Source organism: Cimex lectularius, unplaced genomic scaffold (assembly GCF_000648675.2).
Source record: "Cimex lectularius strain Harlan isolate CLEC.00 unplaced genomic scaffold, Clec_2.1 scaffold143, whole genome shotgun sequence".
Lineage (NCBI taxonomy): Eukaryota > Metazoa > Arthropoda > Insecta > Hemiptera > Cimicidae > Cimex > Cimex lectularius.
The window spans coordinates 597171-620238 of record NW_019392714.1 but is presented as its reverse complement, the minus strand read 5'-3'; the positions used below and the strand labels follow the sequence as shown (position 1 = coordinate 620238).

The window sequence follows — 23068 nt, the reverse complement described above, 5'->3', positions numbered from 1 at the left end:
AGTCTGTAAGAATATATTGACATTAAACAAAATACGAATACAAATATACATCATAAACAAAATACAATATAAATACTTGTAAGAATAAATAAAATTACACGTTATGTTACCACTAACTCAATAATAAACTCAATACAGCACCCTTATATTAAACAACAAAAATAATAATACTGTAACCCTCTTCCACTGGTTACTTCCAGAGTTAGAGGATAGATCCGGTAGGTGATGGCGGGACATATGAATATTTACACACATATATATATATATATATATATATATATGTATAGAGAGAGAGAGAGAGAGAGAGAGAGAGAGAGAGAGTATGTACATAGTTTTGATACCAGGGTTAAAAATTACTTATCCCACGTTGTTTATTAATTCTTAAATAAAATTGAGTTGTAGTGTATATCCTCCCAAAAAGGCAATAAATTTCTTTTTATTTCCAAAAATTATGAACATTATATCATTGTAAAACATATTATGTCATTGACACAAATAATTTCAGACTGAATCTGAGTGCCAGTATAGTAAACTATACAAAAGTATAATATTTTTTTGGTAGGAGCAATTAATGCAGAAAGCTCTCAAAGAATGCAATAAATAACATAGCTTGAAAATTTAATTAATATATAAGCCATAAAAACCAGAATTCTTATAATAAGACCTTGTTATTTTCTCTTCTTTTTTTCGCAGTGTTCTCTTGGGGGATTCCCAACTCTAATAATGATTATGTATTCCATTTTCATTTTTGGCCCAATTAAAGAGACAGTTTATTTTTGATTAATTTACTTAAAATGCAATATAAAAATTCTAAAAATTTAATTAACAACGTTAGCTAGGTTGGGGAGAGGAAGCTGGAATGTTAAAAGGTCGGTATTTGACACGCAATGGTTATCCCGGCTTTGGTCTTAATTTTTAAAATATTATTTTATATATTTGATGGCTTAAAGATTTGCAAAGAGGCTTAACTTTTGCGATATCCAACACGTTGGTAATTAAAGGCGTAAATCCTCTTCATATCAAGAAAGATTGATAGTACAGAGCATAGTTAAATATGATATACTTAATATAAATGCATAATATCAGATTACAACAAGATAAACATATAACGCTAGTATAGATTTGTCTTTGAAGTTGCATAAACATTGAAAATGGCCCGGGTGTTTTTCAAAGGGAACAGTGGCACTGGCAAATCGAGGGGGAATTCCGACCGCGATCTCCTGCTAAGCAGGTAATGGAATGGGCCATTTTAGTTTCACTCCGTTTCCTTTAAACGAGGGGATCCAGACCATTTCCATATATTTGCTTCCTAATTGAAAGATTATCCCTGGTGCCGGTGTAAGGGGTCCCAGTGAGACGCGACGAGATTATAACCGTTTCTCGGGGACGATTTGAGGCAAATTGGAATTCCGTCTGAGTTTCAAAATGTACATTTCCAAAGACGTAATACCGCCGTGCAACACTCCTCGAAAAGCGTGTTAGCGATTTCAATTTCCCTCGGAAAGTGAAGTTGCCGGCTCATTTATCTTTTAACGTTTCTAGATGTGAAGCACAAGGAAAAATCTGGCGGTGTCTCGATGAAATATAACCCCATTCTCCTTTTCGCATTACCGCTGCAATTCAATTGTATAACAATGGCATGAGGTCTGTTATGATATACACGAAAATATAGTAAATGTTTACAGCGATTAGAAATGGCGCAAGTCAAAGTTTAACAATAAAAAATAGGTTGGAAGCGCTTTTTTATTATTTAACATTTCAGTCCTTGTTAAACTGTACTTACATAAGTAAAAGCAACGTAATTAGTAAATATAATATAATTGCACCATTTTATATATTTCCTGTATACTTTATTTTCAAATAGTTTCTTTGCTGCTTTTATATTACATTTAAGAACGTTTGTATATGTGCTTATCAAGTGGCAAGCCTAATAAAAAAGTTAACTTAATACTATAAAAATATTGTTCACTGTTTTAATAAATTAAGCTACTAAGCGCAAACATTTGCTTCTGAATTTGGCAGAAACAAGCCCTTTATGTCTTTTTTTATAAATACATAATATCATAACAGTATGAAAACCTGATTGTTAGTGATTTGTACCAAAAATGCATATAATAGACCCGAGGAGTTCAAGGACTAATTACATAAGGTAAACTTCGGTTAAGCTAACATTAACCAACCTTGCCAATGCAATGAAAGATAACTTGTTGGGCTCGAGTTATTATTCATAGGTCATGCTCACTTTACAAAAGTTGGATAATGGAGAGAAAACGTTAGCACTGAATTTGTTGTACACGATGTCTGATTAGTACTTTTTTTTAAAATTCAGCTTTTAGCCAAATGTTTTCTTACGTTTTCACTAGTTAAATCTGTACGCTTTATAGCCTATTTACAGCGACTTTATAGTTGCGAGAAGGTTATACAAAGTAGGAAAATAAATTTTGGTGATATTTCAATTATTCATTTAGAGTGTAGTGACTATTATTTACCACCACTACCAGTGTACCACCACTCATGCAACTTTGATATTACGTACCAAGGAACTCTGATATTTTTTAAATAAAAGTGGAGAAACTAACCACTAGCTGTACTCCAATGACACTTCAGTGTTGTCTATTTTATTGACTCACTATGACTGCATACGAGATCGCACGGCCATCGCCTCAATTTCGGCGAGGAGGGTTGGAAGCAGTCAGTGAGATGTGAGTTTTTGGATTTAAAGCGAAATGTGGTTGTGAGGTTTTTGTGAAACTTGTGATAGTGTAGTTTCGTTGGACATATGAAAAAGAGAATCAAGCGATTATGGATTAAGCAGTTTGGATGCGGAGGATATTGGAATGTTTGAATGAACCACATATTTCCAGCCCTTGGGTCGATATCGGTTTCACTATAGTGTTACGAAAGCAGGGTTTTATTTGAGCTATCGAAAGGTACGATAGAGCGTTTATCAAGTAGTCATAAAAAAGTGTATTTCGTTTCATAACTTCTGACGTGTGTGGGGATTTTACGTCAGACGGTTGTCAATCTATAGTTCCAGGCAACGCACCATTTCCGCAGTTGAAAGAGAAATATGAGTTAATTCTTTTTCCTCCAATTCTATGAATATGAGTTTGTGACGCTGATCTTATATATCCGTTAATTTACACTAATAGAATTTTTAAATATATTATACTTTAAAAGGGGGAACTTGCATATTAGTTTCGTAAAATTCGGCATGGTTTTCAAATATCGAGGGTCATTTGTTTTTCTTTGATGATCACATGTGAACATCGAACGTATTCATACAAAACAGAAAATATGTAGTAATATAGTTTTAATGTCGTAGTCAAAACTTAAGATGAATCCGAATTAACGCGGGCGGCCCCTGTGGTCCTCATTTCGTCCAGATCCCATTTACTCTTGAGCTCTAATTGGCGCACTTGTTCGAGGTTCAGATCAATCCATTCGTCGGCCAAACACCATACTTGCCTCGAAAACTTCAAGAATATATTTTTCTCGATTCCCTGAAGGAAGTTTTCGATATGAGACTGAAGGCCGAAAACGCTGAAATCGACGGAAACTAGTTTCACGCAAGTCATCAGCGGTGTCGTCGTCTTGATCCAGTCTGCGGCGAGGGGACCGCGGTTCCGCTTGCGCATCACATACGTCTGTGGGTTGTGGGTTCTGCACTTGGGGAAAGGGTCGTTAGCTATGTCTATCTCCACCACTTCTCTCTCTCTCAAAATTTCTGGAGGGAGCTGGAGAATGTTGTCGTCAACCGTCGACCCTTCGACGTGCATGGACTCGATTTGTATGGACAGGTTCCTAAAGCCGTTCGGGTTTGTAATGAGAGTCTTGCAGTAAGGATACGCGTTCCAAGCCTCCTCGACGAACTCCAGGCTTGTCTTAGGTAGCATGAAACGCAATTTGGACGGTATCCTTTGGCTCAGGTGGTACCGTTTTTTCGTGTAATTTCCAGAAGTGTACTTACCACCCAACAGAGGGATGCCTTCAAAAGGCTCGTCGACAAGCACTTCGATGCCCTCACCACCTCCCGTTTCGAGCTTGGACGCTTCAATCGTCGTGTACAGCTGGCCTATCTGATATTCCTGCAGAGACAAAGGCATCACGATCCTGTATTCCTTGATCAACATTTTTCTGCCGAAGGACGCGCCTCTTCTAACTGTAACGGGAGGAAAATTTAAAGAAGGAAATAACCTCGACAGGTATTATCCCGCCCCCCACATCTCATATTTTTACTTAATAAAAAATAATTTTTATCCAATCTGTTCGCTTTTTATTATTTAAAACTACCACATGGTAAATAAATGTTATTAAATCTTTTTTGTTGTCAATAAATTCAAATATTTACTTTTTGTATTTTAACTACTTCTTACATTTCCGTACGCAATGTTTTATGTAAACCGAAACAGAACGGGATTTTACAATTAATTATGATTACAAATGATTGCTTGAACCAAAGTATTGTTTATTTCAAGAACCTATAAATTGTGTTAACGTAAAAGTTCCTGTCCTAAAAAAAGCACTGATAAGATAAGAGATGGTCTGAAAATATGTTAAAGGAAAGACCCAAGAGGATGCAATATTAAGTTAGTAACTGTGGGGAGGAGGGGATTTCTTACTAAAGCAGCTTTCTCTATACGGTAGAAGGAAAATTCTATTAAATTAACCTTTCTCTCCGCCACAAAAAAGAAACACACACGTTGCTTTTTTAGAACGCCGTATTGTATGCAAATCGAGACACGTGAGCGGTTTACACCCGTTAACAGCGTTCAATTTAATTTTTTCAAACACTTTGCTTTTTCTTCCCAAGGCGGGAAATCATTGAGCTAAATAGGCAGAGAAAGGAGTTTAAATACAATATAAATCAATATACTCTCAATTGGCCGTATTAATTAAACCAATTAATTATACATTTTATTTAAGTTCTTAGTTGAGATATGAAAACGGTTCGAATCTCGCTCGTAACACTAACGTTTTCATCTCAACCAAGACCTTAGATAAAATGTATAATTAATTAATGCAATATAAACGTTCAAATCCCAGCTTAGCCCTCCCCCACCGTCTTTTGTTGTAATACAACTATAATAAAGAAATGTTTTTAATTATATATAGATCTTCGTATTTTCGTGCACACGGTATGGATTGGAAATATTGGAACGAATGTATTTATTTGCGTGAATGGAGGGCTTATCTACCGATTACCCTGAGGAATATTGAATACGTTGGGGTAGTGTGAATGAACGTGTGAATGTAATTTATTAGCGTGAATATTATCCCCCAATCATCCCTAGGAAGCTCTCAGACTTAATACGTGTGAATGCTAATCAGACTATCATGTTTTTGTGTTTCTATGTATTTGCGTATCTTATTTGTGTTATTTTATCCAAACTGACGAGGCCCTGAGGTACAGAGAAGCTAGCAATAGAATAAAGAATAGAGGGAGTTGTTTACAGTTATTTCGTGAAACACCATAACTTGGCTAGAGAATCAATAAAAGAAATTAATAGGTCTAAACCGCGAGAAAGATCAGAAAATAGCATAGCTAAGGAAGAGAGAGCTGGCGAGGATCAAAGTAGTTTGCCGACCCTAAAACTTACAAAAAAAATATTCTAAAATACAATTTACATAGAATAATGTATTTTTTACAATTTCTTACAAATAAATATAAAATTCACTTCCAACACTTTTTAATTGGACAAACAATATTATTACAATTGTATAAAGTGGCAGGGAAAATAAAAATGACGTTATTATTAAAATAACGTTTTAATTAAAATTAAAATAACGTTATTGCATTTTACTTGGTGAAGGACCGAACTAAGTATAAAGGAATTAGAAAGCAGAGCTGTGGTCAACGCCGGCCTTCTACGCGTTGCGAAAAAAAGAAAAGAAATACCAACCTAAAGAAGAGAGGGCTGGCGATGTCCAATGCAGTTTGCCAGCCATAAAACAAAAAATTTTAAAAATACAAAGGAAACATTGAAGGTAAGAAGATATGGTAATAAATTATATTTATTCGTAGATATTATTATAATGTTTTTCGTACGAAAACTACTCAAAATTGAATAGGGTTATTCCAAATTTTGTAGTATTTACTTTCCCCAACATTTTTATTTTATTTTTGGTATAAATTGCATTAAAATGTATTAGGAATTGTTATGTTTTTTACAGAAAAAAATTTAATTAAGGGATATTGAAAAATAAAAAAATAAATGGTTTTAATTCCATAATTTTGTTTATAGGACACAATAATTTTTTTTCGAATAATATGATGTAAATATCCTCTGCTAGCTAATACCTCTGTGTACCTGTTAGGCGTACTGTTAATAAGATTGCTATTAACTTCATAAGGAATTTCACTCTATAGATGTTGCAACGCTACTCAGTAGTTGTAGGTCAACTGGCTGCGGATGGTGATCGTAAAGCCTTCTCTGCAACGTATCCCACATGTCCTCAATGGGATTGAGGTCTGGAAATAATGGGGAAAGAGGCAGACGGGAAATTCCTAGTTATTTTAAACAATGATGAACACCTCTGCCTCTATGAGATCTGGCGATGTCGTCCAGAAATCGAAAATCCCTGCCAATGAGATTTTTGTTTTGAGGGATTCCTGGATAATTTCTTGCACAAACGGACTGCGGTGAGGTTGTCTTCAACTATATGGACGCTAGTTGGTCCTCCAGTATAAATTCCACCCCAGACCGCCTCCTCCAAATTGCACCTGGGGGAGCACGATCTGGGGCATTGTACGCATATCATGTTCTCGGTAGACTCTTCGGCGCCTGCTATCACTATACAGACAGAAACGCGACTCATCAATAAAATAACAGCATTCCAATTGGTGTTCTTTTCTAGGTGCTCGCTGCACCTGAGTTATTAATGTGGAAGTACGACGACGGGTGGTACAAACGTGGTTAAAGCTCGGGGCCCAAGAAAGGTGTACCTCGTGTCCTCATCTACGACCCTTTCTCAATCCAGGTTCCTTCATTCTTCCCTGCGACCTCTCCCAACCCTTGGTTACAAGGGGGTGTCCGGCGCAAAGAAATGGTGTAGCCCTGAGGGCGTGGCAACCTCTCTAAAGCACAAGCTGTACTCGTGTCGGCCTCGGGTCGGCTTAGGGCGGCGGGTGCTTTATCAGAAGCACACATGGGTTAGGGTACCAGATCCTGTCTGCATAGACGGGGTAGGGTGCATAACCATGTGTACAACGGGGTAACAGAAATGTTCTAAGGTTCAGCCCCTGTTACACTGGGAATGGACTCGTAGTTGGCCGTGGCGACACCCCTAGCTCGTACCTGGAGAAAAGGCTGTTTTCTATCTGTGACCTTCGCACGAAACCTGCGTATGACCATCGTTATGCACCCGGCCTCACGGGATACGACAGATCGGACCGAAGCGTATAAGCGTTAAGGACTCTACGATTACGCTGACAGCGTCCATTGAATGCGTGAGTAGTGGCGAATGAAAATGGGTAGTGAATCGGTTGCTCCTATTTAAGTATGCTTTGCACGCAGGTGTAGGCTGTGCTCGATAGGCGGCTTTTACCGTATGCAGTCTCCACTAGGGGGTGATTAGCAATTCCACTTTAAACGAAACCGCGGCCGGAGCGGATCCGGAAGTTTCTACGCTGGGGGAGCCTCAATACTCTGAGAGACAGAGTGGCCTTCTCTATCTAGAGAGTGCGCGGGAGACCAGGCTGATGTATTTCGGCTTAGGTAGCCCTTTGCGCGCGGCATACGGTTCGATGCTTAATGCGGACCCGACCACTCGGAATGGGCAATCGGGGAGCGAGGTTGTCTTGACCCTTCGGGGCTGAGCTGCCTCTACACCATGGTGCGGCAGTAACACCATTCTGTCGTATGTGGAGGTGCGTCAGCTCTCATCTTGAGAATCAAAACGTCCGATAAGGCCAAATAAGCTAAGTGCGGACGTCTAAAGATCTTTACTGTCCTTTTTAGGACGACCGAGTATACAGGAAAGATTCACCTGAGTTGCTGGGGGTGGGCTGTTCAGGTCGCATCAATACGAGGCCAACTTCTCACTGATTACGAATCAATTGTGTTGATAAAGACCTCGTCATTTGTTTGTTTTTGATTTGTATTTTCTATTTTCTTTCATCCAACTAACAAGAATATAACGGTTAATTTAACTAAAATTAATTGAATAAGAATAAATTACAATGATATTCATATTCATTTTTGAGCAGTATAGTTTAAAAAACTGCTAATTACAGAATTGAGTTGATAATGTTTAAACAATCAGGATGGCCTTTTAAGAATGTAACTGAAACTTAAATGTCACTTGTGTTATAAATTTTCAAGTTCTATGTCGTCTTAAACATTAAATGTTTTTCTGGAACGATTTTCGATCTAGACGTAATTTCAGAATATAATTATTTTGAGATATTTTGAGTAATTCATCTCAGGTTTGTTTATCCACTTCCAAAAATCCAGATTTCACACTTCGACGTCTTTTCGATATTGGTCTGAAATCTGAATCTGATCCCAGTAATGGCATCCTGCCGAGAAATCCCTAGTAGTTGATTTGGAATCCACATCTCAGTTATTGGATGGGGCGTTAGTGGAACCGCTTACCATATTTATTAGGTCTCGTGCAGAATTGACTCGATTGACGTCTATAACGGCCCCCGCGGCAAATTGCCGGTTGTTAGCTCCTCATTCCACCTTATATCCTCGTCGCCAATCTTGGTATGGTGAGAAAGAACCGGGGTTTCTTGGCGCAGCACTTTTTCTTAATGGCACGGCTTCTTCAGTATTTTTTATTTATTTTTTTAACTTAAACTACGGTTTTATTCGACTTAGAAACTTTTATCACGTTAGCCATTGCTACCATAAATCAGAGTTCCATAAAAATTGTTTTTCTATACACTTACTTCATATCGAAAAAACGATTGTTTAAAAATGCAAAAGTCTTATGTATATACTTTTTTATGATTTCAAGCATTCACTGCCACTACGATAATGGAAGAATATATTTTTTTAAATATATTCCCGACCCATCATGATTAGAATAATCTTTACGGAACTCATGAGAACGTCATTTATCATAAAATGGGACAAATGTCGTGTGGAGTTACAGAACTACAACGGACTGTAATGCTAAATTGCTTTTCGCTTCTCCCCCGTTACCGTAAAGGATCTGTTATACTGAGACGTGATGTGGATACGATAATCACAGGTCGTGTCAACGATTGGATAAGAAAAGGCAACGATAGAATATTACCGAGGCAACAGACAACACAAAGGAAATTTAAGTCAGAATTTAAGAAAATGCTTTGTCATACTTGTGTACAAGTTAGAACACGACTACTAGGGCGATTTTCCTAAAGATAATTCAGAATTAAAAAATAGTAAAGTTTTTCACATTTATTTATTTAATTCTGTGTTATTTTTGGGTGTAAAGGCCAAGGGTATGTAAAATAAAATTAAGGGAAAAAATATTAGAATTTTTCTGACAGTCAGGCTAGTCTTAGGTCATTACAAAAAGATTTGTCAACCTCACGACTGGTGAAGGAAATTATAGATCTTATCAATAGGATCTCTTTCAGATTTGAGGATAGGGTAACCCTTATTTGGATACCAGCACATAAAGGACACCATGGCTGAAAAGGCGGATGGCCTAGCCAAAGAGCCTATACTGCGTTTGTCGGGCCACAACCGGTATTACCTCATTCTATGAGCACAGCGAAAGAGAGTATTAATAACTGGGGCATGAAAAAATTCCTTAGGGAGTGGAATTTATCCCTCCGACACAGGCAATCGAAAGAGTTTGTTAAGGCGATCAAACCAGCAGAATCGAAATGGTTATTCTCTATCTTAAAGAAGGGAATTTGGATGCTGTTAGGTATTCTGACGGGCCACTGCCCACTAAGAAGACACCTGTTCGTAATGGATATCCTACCAGATCCCTTTTGCCGCTTCTGCAAAATAAAAGAAGAATCGGCAAGGCATTTCTTCGCAGAGTGTGATAGGTATGCTAGGTCTAGATTTGAAATCTTTGAATGAGAGTACATCACCAAATCACTCTCCGAGATTAAATCTTGGGGTTTGTGAACAGGTCCAAGAGGTTTATGCAGGACACGTGAGCCGACCAAGTCCCGGACCTTTTAGGGATGGGGTACGAGCCTACCCAGGCATTTAACCCNAAATATAAATAATTTCAGATTTACACAATTTTCTTTTTGCCTTTATTGTACAATCTTACTACAACAATTACTACTACTACGTTCAGTATAGGCCAAGGGTGTTTAGTAAAAATAAGAAAACACTTTGTTGGTACTACTTAGTACAAATTTGGTACTATTTAGTACCTTTCTCAGGCCAAGGTTCGACTACAATAATATTATATTAATTTCGAGTTCACTTTTACAATTCATATCGGGAGACGTGATTGAAAATTCCTTCACCCTGCTGATGAGCTATAAGCTTGAAATCCGGATCGCTGCAAACAACTGACTGTGACTAGGAATTTCCAAAGATGAGTACAAAAGATTGTAATCGAAATGCCCTATTACACATATTTAATTCACGGTTAATGGGCAAAATTATGTTTTAAGTTTGATTTCATTTTATTGTATTGGTTGTATTTAGTTTCATTAAACATTACACAAGGAGTCCTTTTTATATGGCCCGAACCAATAACTCTATCGAAAAAACAAAAAAATCCCCGTTTAACATTTTTTGGTCTAGGTTCAAACATTTTTTTTGGAAAAAAATTATTCAGAATATCTCAGGCCCACTTCAACTTCACAATTTCAAATACAACCCTATACGTCCTGACAAATCATTTTAAAGGATGGTTTACGCTGAATACTAATACAATCGGATTTTAAATTGGTCAAAAAATTACAAAGTTATGGCAAAAAGTTTGAAAAACGCGTTTTGTTTGTTTCGTTGTTAATTCCAGTAGTTAGCTTCTTCACTTCTTCTTCTGAGGAAAATTTGTTCATTTTAGCCACACTTCACACAGGTGCTCAGATAGACAGAGTCGTGGGGAGATGGATTGCCTGGGTTATGATTGGCGTAGACACAGTTTTTAAATGGCCCCACAGAACATAGTCAAGTGGAGTTAAATCAGGTGACCGAGGAGGCCAACAGATCAGGCCAAGAGGTCATATCAACCTATCCTGGCAGTGACGATTCAAATAACGTCTCACCTGCAAAGAAATGTGTGCGGGTTATCAAGCTGGAGAATCATTCATTGTCGTTGTTGCAGAGGAACATCATCTAATAGTGGTGGTAAAACCTCCCTCAAAAAATTGTGGAGCTGAGCACCATTTCAATTATTTTCGTAGAAAAAAGGCGCAATTAATTTATTTCCGAGTAGTCCACACAGAACGTTGATACTCTGAACCATCTGAGGATCTGAAATTCTCGGATTTTCCTCTGCCCATATTAGAAAATTCCACTTGTTTAGTATACCATTAGAGGTGAACTTGGGTTCATCAGTAGTATGTATAAAAGAACGTTTTCTTCAGCCTCCCAAATCGACATTTGTGCAAGGAACGTTAGACGCCTGTCATAATCAGAGTCCCAAAATCCCTGGACAAGATAAGAGCGATAGGGCTTAAAATTTTAAGTTCGGAGTACATCTCTAATTTTATTTTTTGAAAACCTAAAACCCTTCCAACATTTCAGAGAGAGGAATTAGGATTTTCGCAAACGTACAGTAAAATATTCTGCTCCTCGTCGAAATTACGCTGCCGGTTTCTTGGTGTTCGAACCGCAACTGATCTCCTCATACCGTGAGCCACACAAATAAACGTTTGGGGCGGCCAGAAAATTTCTGCGAGTACAATTCGACTGCTCGATTTGCAATACCAGCACTGTCGATAAAGCAGTCGTATACATCAACTGGATGTTGATCGCGAAAATGTGCTCTTCGGTTCATTTTGAATAGAATACTGAATTTAACAAATAGGTATTATTGTAAAATTTATTTACTTCCAGGAGTTAAGATTTGTTCCCATAATACGAATTTGACAGAATCTAAAACAATAAAGGCAATTAGTGTTGACTTTAAAGAAGAAGCAAATCGTTGGAATTAACAACGAAACAAACGTTTCGCTATAACTTTGTAATTTTTGACCAATTTAAACTCCGATTATACCATTGTTTTAATTTAATTTAAAAAATTGTTTAAAATGATGTGTCAGGGTATAAGATCGTTTTTGAAATTTTTCAGTTGAACTCGGCCAGAGATACCCTGCATAATATTTCGCCAAAAAAGGTAAAAATTTGAAACTAGACTAAAAAATATTAAACACGTATTTTTTGTTTTTATGATAGCATCATTGGTTCAAGAAAAATTCAGCAGGTCATCTAAAAAGGATGGAATTTATGCTAAGGGTAAAACAAACGTATGTATAGCTCTAGATTAATTAAAGTTTCGGTTATTTAAAATTTTAATACAATATGTTTCAATCTATATTTTTATCAAACAATCTAGTAGCTAAATAATACTTGATACCAACAGTGTACTGTGTACTGTGTACACATAAAACGTATATATCAGCGAAAGGGGAGAATCGGATCGTGTTTCATACGAACTTATTTGTTGCATTTCAACTAGAGAAGTTCCTGATGAACTTTGCCGTACGAGTAGTGAATCACATCGTAGATTTATGAGTTGTAAATTATGTTATAATTAAATATTTATTTTATGTGGAACTTAATTTAATTTAACTTTACACAAATTATTAAATGTATAAATGCAAAGTGATTCACTACTTGAACGGCATGGTTCGTCAGGTGATTCTACATTTCATAATAAAAAACGTCATATGAACAATGGTCCGTTCGATTTTACAAGCATTTCACTTTGGTTCTTCACTATGTTTATTTTTTGTTAATTTTTTCTGTGAACTTTTCTAGCATTGTAAATTTCTGTATTTTGGTTCGATGTAATTGGAGAAAAGAGTATCCCCTAGAAAGTTTGTTAAACAAAAAAGCTAGTATCAAATTTGCCAACCTCAACCATGAACTTTTCCAACGAGTTTTACTAACTAAATACGAATTTAACTACTTTTACTAATTTTAAATTTAGCCGTTTTTTAAAAGATTTAATGTTACCAAAAATTAAATTGAGATTTCTAAGAATTCAACGATCTTTCAATGTTTTGTTTTTTATTTCCCCAAAAATGAATAGTTCAATCGCTACGAGTAGATTTATGAAAAATCATAAATAGTAGAAAAAACACATAAAACGTAAATATCAGCGAAAGGGGAGAATCGGACCGAGTTTCATACGAACTTATTTGCTGCATTTCAACTAGAGAAGTTCCTGATGAACTTTGCCGTACGAGTAGTTAATCACCCTGTAGATTTATGAGTTATAAATTATGTTATAATTAAATATTTATGTCATGTTGTACTTAATTTAATTTAACTTTACACAAATTATTAATTTTTCAATCTGTAAAGAGAGGTTGAAGAAAATCGTTTCTATTTAAGAATTTTTAATTTTTTTTAGCAATATCCTTCTGTATTATGTTGCAGTTTTGTATGTTCTTACGTTTGATGCAAAAATTCCAGTAGCACCGGTAGAATCGAACCCGGGAGCATATGTGACAAATCGAGAAACCACCCTAACCCACTAGGCTACCGCTGTTTCACTAACTTTACCTATTTATCATGTTGGTTATGCTAGAGTTTGTAGCGCTGGCTATAAATAGTTTTAGGATCGATGCTAACATTTGCAATACAATTCGAAAAATAATAATAAAAACGTAAGTGCAAGGAACACCTCCATTGAATTCTGTTTTGTAATATTCAATATAATATTTACTTTTGTTTTTTCAATATTCAACCCTTTAAAAATAAAATGTATTGCAATAATTAAAAATTAATCTCATTTAGGACAAACAAATACTATCGTATTTCGTCGAAGTTGGTTCACGTTTAACTCATTACTTAGTCATTTCTTATCAAGATATTATCGTCCACGAGTTTAATTTGAGTCAAAATGCTGTTGAGATAGATAATTACCGTCTAAAGATAATTACAACGTGAACTCAAGAACACCTCTAATAATGGGGATCGAAGATAGTAACCAAGTGTAAAATTTAAGCCCTCGAATATCTATAATTGGCAATGATAATCAACAGGTGACGTTTGCCGTTATAGACGGTTTATTTGATGGAATTGCCTGGTTATACGTACACAAATGTAAATTGGATTATGTTTAAAAATGAACAATAACGTTCATTGTGACAAAAATATATATGGCATTACCAATTGTACAGTTAATGGAGTAAAGGAAGTTATATTGTTAATTGGGTTTTTCAAGTTGTTTTCTTTTCGAGTTGGTAGTCAAACCAGACAAAGAGTCTGGTTTTAATAAACAAAAACCTAAAAAAATAATTAAAGACTTAACAGCTCTCAAATTAAGTTTAAAGTAGAAATTAAGAAGAAAAGATACCTTATTTTAAGATCGAATGTATAAAACCTTTTTGTAATACTAGCCTTTATTTTTGAAATGTGTCTTCTTGATTAATTTATTATATTGGGTTGTTTCACATGAAATGTCCGATTTTATAGGTCCAGAAATTTAGAGAGGATATAGCGGTTGTTTACTTCCAATTGTTCACATATTATAATTAAGCAGTTATTAATCCTTCACTTTTGTTTATAATGATGAGCTCCCCAATCTTACTCATATCCCCATACCTCCAAATATGAACATGGAAACACGCGATTTTCGTGTAATATTTCTTTACGAGTTTAAATTCGGTCCATTCGGCAGCTGAGGCTGCAGAAACATCAGTAAGGCGTTTGGGGAAGGCAGTGTGGATGAACGACCGATTCGCCGTTGGTTTGCTAAGTTTTCGGAAGGGAATACCAAACTGGAAAATGAGCCCCCGCGTAAGACCTCCAACTTAAATTGACAACAATGTCCTTAAGCTTCAGGTGGAAGAAAACCACTATTAAACAGTCAGAGGACTCGTAGTACAACTAAATGCAAGTGCAGCTACCGTGTCAAGGTAATAAAGAAACGTAGGAAAAGTCAAAAAGCTTGATCTATGGGTCTCTCATGAGCTCACTGAGCGACAGCAGTTAGAGCGCCATGAGACATGTTTCTTTGCAAAACACCAAGCCTTTTCTTGAAAGAATAATCTGTTGCAATGAAAAATGGATTGCATATCACAATCAGCATCGGGGAGGGCAGTGGTTAACTTCGACAAAAGACCAGGACACAAAAACCAACTTTACACCCAACAAATTTATGGTGGCCGTATGGTGGTCCAAGACTGGACTTATTCACTACTTTTTTGCCTGGAGGGAGATCATTACCTCTACATCGTACTGCAAAGAAATTGACGAAATGAATAAAAAAAGAAATGAAAAAATCAAAAAACAATATGCATTGGTGAATCCTGTGTACTCCTCCACGACAACGCCAGACCTCATTTTCATAACATACTGTAAGCAAATTGATAGAAGAATGAGCTAGGACGCTCTTCAGCACCCACCTTATTCTCCAGATTTGTCTCCAACAGATTTTCACCTGTTTAACAATTTAGACAACTTCGTCAAAGGAAAAGTTTTTGAAAATGATGTTAAGTTCAAAAAGCGTTTTTAGATTTTGTTCCATTTAAAAACTTAGAGTTCTGCAGTTCCGGCATAAAAAGTTTCATGGGACAAAAAGACATGGGAAAAATGTGTAGAAAATGAAGGTCTTCGTCCCCAGTCTTCGGACAAAATTATTTTGTTTTTATACTGTAATTTTAATTTTAAAAAACCTTTGCCTTGGGAATGGACATTTCATGTGAAACAGCACAATATAATTACTTATATTACCTTTAATTATTTCAATGAAGGGCGTCGTATAAGCGTCGAACGTGAACGACACCGAATATACGGCTGTTGATTCTTGTGCTAGTTTTACATTTTACTATCCTGACGAAGGATTATTTATTTATATTATTTATTTAAACGGGCAGCAATCCCTTCTTGCATATTAATATGGTGTTTGGGGCTTCGGTGGCCGCAACGGTTTGGGTAAAGGTCCCGGGTTGGAATCCAGCGGCCCTGAATTCGAACCCGACATACTTACAATTTTTTTTCAAAAACACCGGCACCCTGAGGGTTTATATATGACCTCTGCTGTCGCGAACCATCGTAAAAAAATTGCAATGAAGCAAATAGATGTGTTTTTGTACATTATTTCATTTCTAGATTCTTTAATAAAACCATATTTAGCTTTAAATGCATATTTAGCTTTTACCTAAACTGATTTTAAGATATGTTGCTTTGCTGTAAGATATTGGATTAGTCGATAAACAACTTACCTTCTTTTCCAAAGAAATGCAGAGGGTCGGTTCATAAAAATACGTGTGCTCTCCAAAACATTTCACTTTGCCCCGTTAAATTTAAAGGCTTCCAAAACGTGCCGTATCGATTTATCCGGTGCGAGTAGTTTTCACTTTTAAAGTTTTCAACCTGACAGGGCCGGAAAAGTCAATGGGCCGTAAGGGCGGCAGCGGCGGTGGAGATATGTCCTGCGGGGAGATATCGCCCGTTGTTTGTCCTGGACAAACTAAATTATCTGCTCCTCCAGCCAAAAAACCCATACACATTTTAATCTTCCTGGCCCCACGCGGCACTTCTACTCTAATACTCTATTACTATTGTACTTTTTTTTAAAAGCGCTTTGTTTTTCTACTTTCCTTGCAATTTTGGAGCGCATTCAGCTAGTTAAGGACTAAATTTTATTTGAACGTGTTCGGTTTGAATTCATGTAATGGAAAACATTGATTGCTGCAATAATTAATAGGAACCCACTAAATTAAATTAACCGAGACAATATTGTTATTAGATTAATCCATCTCTACTCACCGGGTTATATGGCCGGAGGTCGTGAGTTCGAATCCCGCTCGTGAACTAATTTTTCATCTCAACCACGCTTTAAATAAAAATTAATTTAAATTACCGTTAGAATTTATATGTTTGAACACTAAACAAAACATATTGTACAGCATTTAATTTTATTACGACCATTCTTTACGAAAGAAGAATAATTAACGACTAAAAGGCAGAAATATTAACTTCCAAATTACATCAATGTCAAGGAAAAGAACAATAAATTAAAGACTTTTAAGGAAGTTAACATCAACAATAATTTTTGTACGAGAGTATTCCATCAACGAGGTTATTCGTTAATATGTCTGGTTCGAATGCAGAGCCGCTGGATTCGAACCCGGAACCTTTACCTTACAGTGATGAGTGCTGTGTCAGCCCCTAAACCATTGCGGCCACTGACGCCCCTAAAAAATAATCATTTACAAATATATATCAAGCTTATCGAAAAATTATTTTCGAGTTTTGCCTACTCCAGATATACAATCGAAGTATAGTTAGTTAAGTATAGGTTAGTTTTTTGGTCTTAAGCTCATATTTTTGGCAAAATGGAATCAATTTACTTATTTCGATACCCCAGCTTTTTTGTAATGAGAAAATTTTTTAACAATTCTACAATAGGTCGTTGCAGGAATTTTATGAATATGACCCTGTGTGTTTTCTTCATTGCTATTTATAGAAAGGCGTAGAAAACTATGGTTGAGGTTTTGACCTATTTTGAATTCGAAGAAGATCCGCAAACCGGAAAAGTATTATAAATGACGGGTGGACTAGTTTGCCGATGGTAGCTGGACACTTTGCATCTTCGTGATAGCTCTTTCAAACCCCACATCTGAAAGTTGACTGCAAACCCATTTATTTCTAAATATTTGAAATTACTAATGATATGAAAAGAGTAAAACGAGAGAAAATAAAAGGGAAAGAGAGAGAGACCAGTTCATTAACAAAACCATGAACATAACAAATATAAATATACAAAACATAATTAAAAAATCCCCTATTCGCTTTCACTGCAGGACTGAAGAAATAACAATTTTCATACCGATCTACATATTACTAATTATGTTTATGATGACTCCAGCTTAGGAGAGCAATCAGCTGTTTTAGTGCATTGGTTATTTTGGTGGAATACGTAAATATTGTATAACATCCATTTCTAAGATTGCATGTCATGAAGATGTATCTCCTGCTAGCGTTTCGGTCCTGATTAATTGCCATGTTTTCGATGGCACTTCAAAAACCATAATGACTTTCTTTTGATACCTCATCAAAATTTCAAAAGAAACAGAGCAAACATATCCAGAAATAAAGAGACCTACAACCGCTAAAGGTAACAGAAAAAGAAAAAGGATTAAGTTAGCGAGTAAAATTGTATTTAGTAGCAATATCTCAATATTAATTAAGTATTAATACTTTTTTCGTGTAGCTACCACCTTCGATCGATTTTAAACTCTTAGAAAAAAATAACTGAATATCAAAATGTTGATGAAGAGATAAATAACAGTCGTCATGGTTAGGAATAACTTGGTAGTTGTCTTGAAACTACGAAAATATCAAATAGTCTAGAACAATTTTAGTCTGAGGATTAGTGAAATCAGGTGAACGTGATGGTTCCAAGTTGGTAGATGTATCAAAACGCTTTTGTCCTGTCAACCAAGAGAGAGAGGGTTGACACAACGCTTCATTACTCCCTTTGATTTAGCTCAGTTTACTCCCTAGACCATCGGTAATGCACACTAAAGTGACCGGAGGTAAAACGCGACTATACGAATCTTCCACAACTCTACATACTCCGATACTGTAAACAGTATGAAACTGAAATAAATTTCAGTACGAAAAAAAAATTTCCCAGACGATATAACTCGCACGTTCATTTTGAAGTACGGATATCATCTTGTCAAGATTCCGCATCTAATAATTACGTCGAATTCATTGAAATTGTTAATAAAACAGCGAGCGAAGCTACCTCTACGATAAAAAATCTCATGAATGTCGATATAAATGTATATGGTGGAACAAAAATACAGCAAACAAAATTAATGAAAGAAAAGACAAGTACGACAGGTACAGGCAAACGCCAACATATGAAAACTTTCTAGCCTATAAAAAATGTTGGGGGGAAACAAAACAAAACATAAAACTGGCAAAAAAAGAATCTTGGAAAGGATTTTATAGTTAACTAAACTCTCAAACACCTTTTAAAAAAGTTCGGTTACAAATTAATTCTCTTAAAAATCTACAAACAAAAAACAGATCGCCGCCGACAGATCTACGATTCCTGGACAGATGAATTTATTCGCTCCATAACACCAGATTATGTACCACAAAACACACACCATGAATGTTACATTGCAAACTCAGAAAATCATGTTGCGACAAACCATTTTACAGCGCAAGAACTAAATGCCTTAACTAAAAATTCCAATAGCTCGGTTCCAGGTATGGATAAAATTTCCTATGCCATGCTGGAAAACTTACCCCGCGTAAGCAAGATAAAACAGCTCATAATATATAATGATATGTGGAAATATGGTGAATTTTCACTTCAATGGCAAGAGTGTATTGTTATCCCGTTGATCAAACCAAAAAAAGAACCGAACATCTCAACGTCATACAGAGGTATCTAACGTCCTGAGTCATGAAAACATTAGAAAGAATGATTAAAACTAACAGGTTAGTATTGTGGCTCAAATCTGAGAATAAATTACTTGCATGTCAATTGGATTTAGAAAAGGCAAATCGACCTTGCATAACATTACTAAGTTGATTGTACACGTGCAAATAGGTTTTACAACAAATGAAACAACGATTGTCGTATTTCTCGATTTGGTTGGTGGATATGATAAAGTCGACCTAAGTATCTTAGCGGGGAAAATTGCAAAAACCTCCTCAGTTTACGAAAAATATTTTAAAGTTAATATATATTTAAAAAATAGTAGCAAAAATTGGTGACACCTTAGTGTCTTAGGCTTGCTCAAACTGGCCTACCTGAAGAAGGCATCTTGAACCCGATAATATTTTTGATTTTTACAAAGGATATAAGTGTGTAGAGATTAGTGACCGTTAATCGATAGTAATTCAGATATCGTGAGATGCGGTCGGGTGTGATGTTGGTTTCAGAAAAACATTTTCTTTATCGTGCCAACGTTTCGATCTTTTATTGAGATCATCTTCAGGGCTCAAAGTGTTTGTCTTCTGTGTAATTGTGCCATCCTTGTGTGTCGTGTTGGGCACTCTCAACACGACACACAAGGATGGCACAATTACACAGAAGACAAACACTTTGAGCCCTGAAGATGATCTCAATAAAAGATCGAAACGTTGGCACGACAAAGAAAATGTTTTTCTGAAACCTACATCACACCCGACCGCATCTCACGATATCTGAATTACAAAGGATATAAGTATGAATCTCCCACAGGACATAAACATATTACTATACGCCGACGACAAGAACTGTATAGAAAACAAATAATAAAACAAACATCTAATTTTATTTTTATTTAATGTTAATTTAATCTTTAATTTTTTAACACTATTACAATTTTGTGTGGCAATGAATACCATATTTGAGACAGGGCTATGGATAAAAGTCCAACGGCAAAAAAAGTATGGATATCACAATTTTTGTTTTAACAGATGTTCCGCACCAGCGTTACCGTTCAACTGTGTGATTATCAACTAATTTAAAGCGAAACAACTTGTTACTAAAAAAAACATCGTTTCTTGTACAAAAAAACGTAACATACAACACAACATTGCCGTCATCTACAAAATTTAAAAAATGTTACATACATATCTAAAGCTTTACACTAGTAAATTGTATTTTTGGATAAATGTAACAACTAATTGACGGTTATAAAATATATATAGTAAGAATTCACAAATTTAGAACATGGACGACCTAAGGTTTTGATGATCGGCAACGGAAATATTTTAAACATGAAAAGCTGAAATGAATTGAAAACCTAATTCGCGGCATTACGTCGTGAAAATGTCATGACAGTTCACTTCGGCATGATTACTACTTTTAATGACACTTCCCATAAAACAGTCGACATTCCTTACCCCTTTCCCTTATTCAGCTGTTCCAGTCTAGGTCACACCTCCACACATTCTCCTGGTGGCCGTTCAATAAGTCTTTTATCTCATATATTTTCACCTCTCATATGACCAAACAATTTCCATTTCTTTTTCAATATCTTCATAAAAATGTCAGTTGAAGCTTGCTTTTCCTTCTAAAGATATAAATGGATTAAACAAAGATACAAAAAATGCTTTATTAACATTTTTGTTACTCTAATATATATCTGTTTCATTAAGCTTTTCGAAAAATCATTAAAATTTAGACTTTTTTGTATAATTATATAAATTATATATAATTAATTATACAGGGACCAGCTCTTCGTGTGAAAAAAAATCTTCGGTGATAGTCTCTAAAGTGGAGAGAATGCCGTAAACCTCATGGTTTTTATCTCAATCCGTTCAAAAGTTACAATTTTTATAGTGTTTATTTAAGAAAAACAAGTTTCTTTACATAAAACGTGAATTTCTTTCCACTTTACCGTAACTTTCCCAACTTTAGACTCAATTTTTATATTTAGCACCGAATTTCTACTAAATTAGTCTACTTTCGTTCTACAAATTGCCAGTCTACCTACAAAATAACTGTTCAAACATTGCATCAATTTATTTAAACCGTAACTGCCTTACATTACAGTTTTTGTAAACTCTATTATCCCTGATACAAATTCTAAAATAAAGTAAAGTTGAACTAAATGAAACCTTAGTACTAATAGTATTCAACATTATGTTAAAGAATCTTTGCCTAAGGTATTGGTTGAAATGAAAAAGATAGTGTCATGAGCGGTATTCGAACCCGCGACCTTCGTCTCAATACGCCGCTGCTCTAACCACTTGGGCTACCGTGATATCAATCCACTCGGACACCAACTCCCATCTCAACCTACCTTTCGAATTTTCCCTCCTTTGCCATTTTTCAAATATCGTGTAATCAGGATTCGATTCTCGGCGACAAATGAAATCGCCACGGAGAGCTCTTAGTGAATATACTTCGTTTTACTTATTAATTCCATTATATTTCGTGATCCGATTGACCAAATAATTTTTAGAATAGACTGATTAGGATTGAAAGTTCTCTTTCTTCTCATTTTTAGTGCAAGCCCAGTACTCATGTCGTTTAAAACGATAAATATAAATATTTTATAACTAGCGGTGAAGAAAAAAACTCTTGAAATTTTCAAGAAGGGGTTTTCTCTTTATTTCTCTTTATATGTTCTGTTTTTAATAAGGAGTTGGAGAACTTGACTTTGTCCGTCTTCGAAGATGCTTTTTACTCTTTTCCCCCTCGAGCCGTTCATTTTCTCAGGGGCTCTTTTAATCCATCATCGAAACCTGCCCTTAACGTGAACCACCCGCCCTTTTCTTGAGAAAAAAACACTACAGTAAAGCCATTTACGGAGGTTTGTGGGTTGACGCTCCTTCCCTTTGCGGTAATGGGTGAACCCTGTAGCCGGTCTCACAAAGGCGGCCATTACAAGGCCTACATAACCCTAAACTCATTAGGACGGTTAAATTGCCCTCGAAACTTCTATACACACTGTTTCCTTACAGGCTCACGTCCAACAATAACACCCACTTCCGGCGAAATCTTATTAGACTGACTTGTGGACGATCTTTGATAAATTGTTTACTTTCAAATGGGTACGAAATTCTACTTTAGAAAATGTAATGTTAGTTTTCTTGTTGTTTTGCTATTACGTGTCAATAAAATTGTTTATCAATTAACTGGCTAAATCAGACATGAAAACAAGTCGTTATTGACGGTAGAACTGTAACACCGAATAACCTCCTAGGTGATTTTCTGTTTGCCTTTATTTTGTACAATTATTTTTATCGTTGGAACGTTTCCAATCACTCTAATAGCAAGTGACTCGTTTTGTCTTTTGAAATGTTTTGTTCCATCTTAGGGCTTTTTCTGTGTTATTTTGTCAGGCGAATCTCTTTTATACGTTTATAACTAAGTGGTTTTGTTCTGTTTTCGACTTGTGGTCCCTTCTGTTATTTTGTTCAACTTTGTTAATTTAAGTTTATAAACATTTATTCATTCACTTGGCATGTTATATGTACAAACATATTATTGTATTGAATAAGTTTTGTCCATATTT

At 35.8% G+C, this 23068-nt stretch overlaps 2 protein-coding genes across 6 annotated transcripts in view; one reads left to right on the top strand and one right to left on the bottom strand.

Annotated features, from left to right (window-relative positions):
* Positions 1 to 23068, top strand: part of LOC106672833 (cadherin EGF LAG seven-pass G-type receptor 1-like) — a 238468-nt gene that overhangs the window by 103481 nt on the left and 111919 nt on the right. The window lies entirely within an intron of this gene.
* LOC106672759 (phosphatidylinositol transfer protein 1-like) lies at positions 3333 to 4133 on the bottom strand. The gene has a single exon (XM_014404423.1). The coding sequence runs from the start codon at positions 4131 to 4133 to the stop codon at positions 3333 to 3335; it is 801 nt and encodes a 266-aa protein (XP_014259909.1).

What these genes read in the sequence shown, in the direction of transcription:
- LOC106672759 (XM_014404423.1), bottom strand. Translation starts at nt 4,133, where the DNA reads ATGTTGATCAAGGAATACAGGATCGTGATGCCTTTGTCTCTGCAGGAA.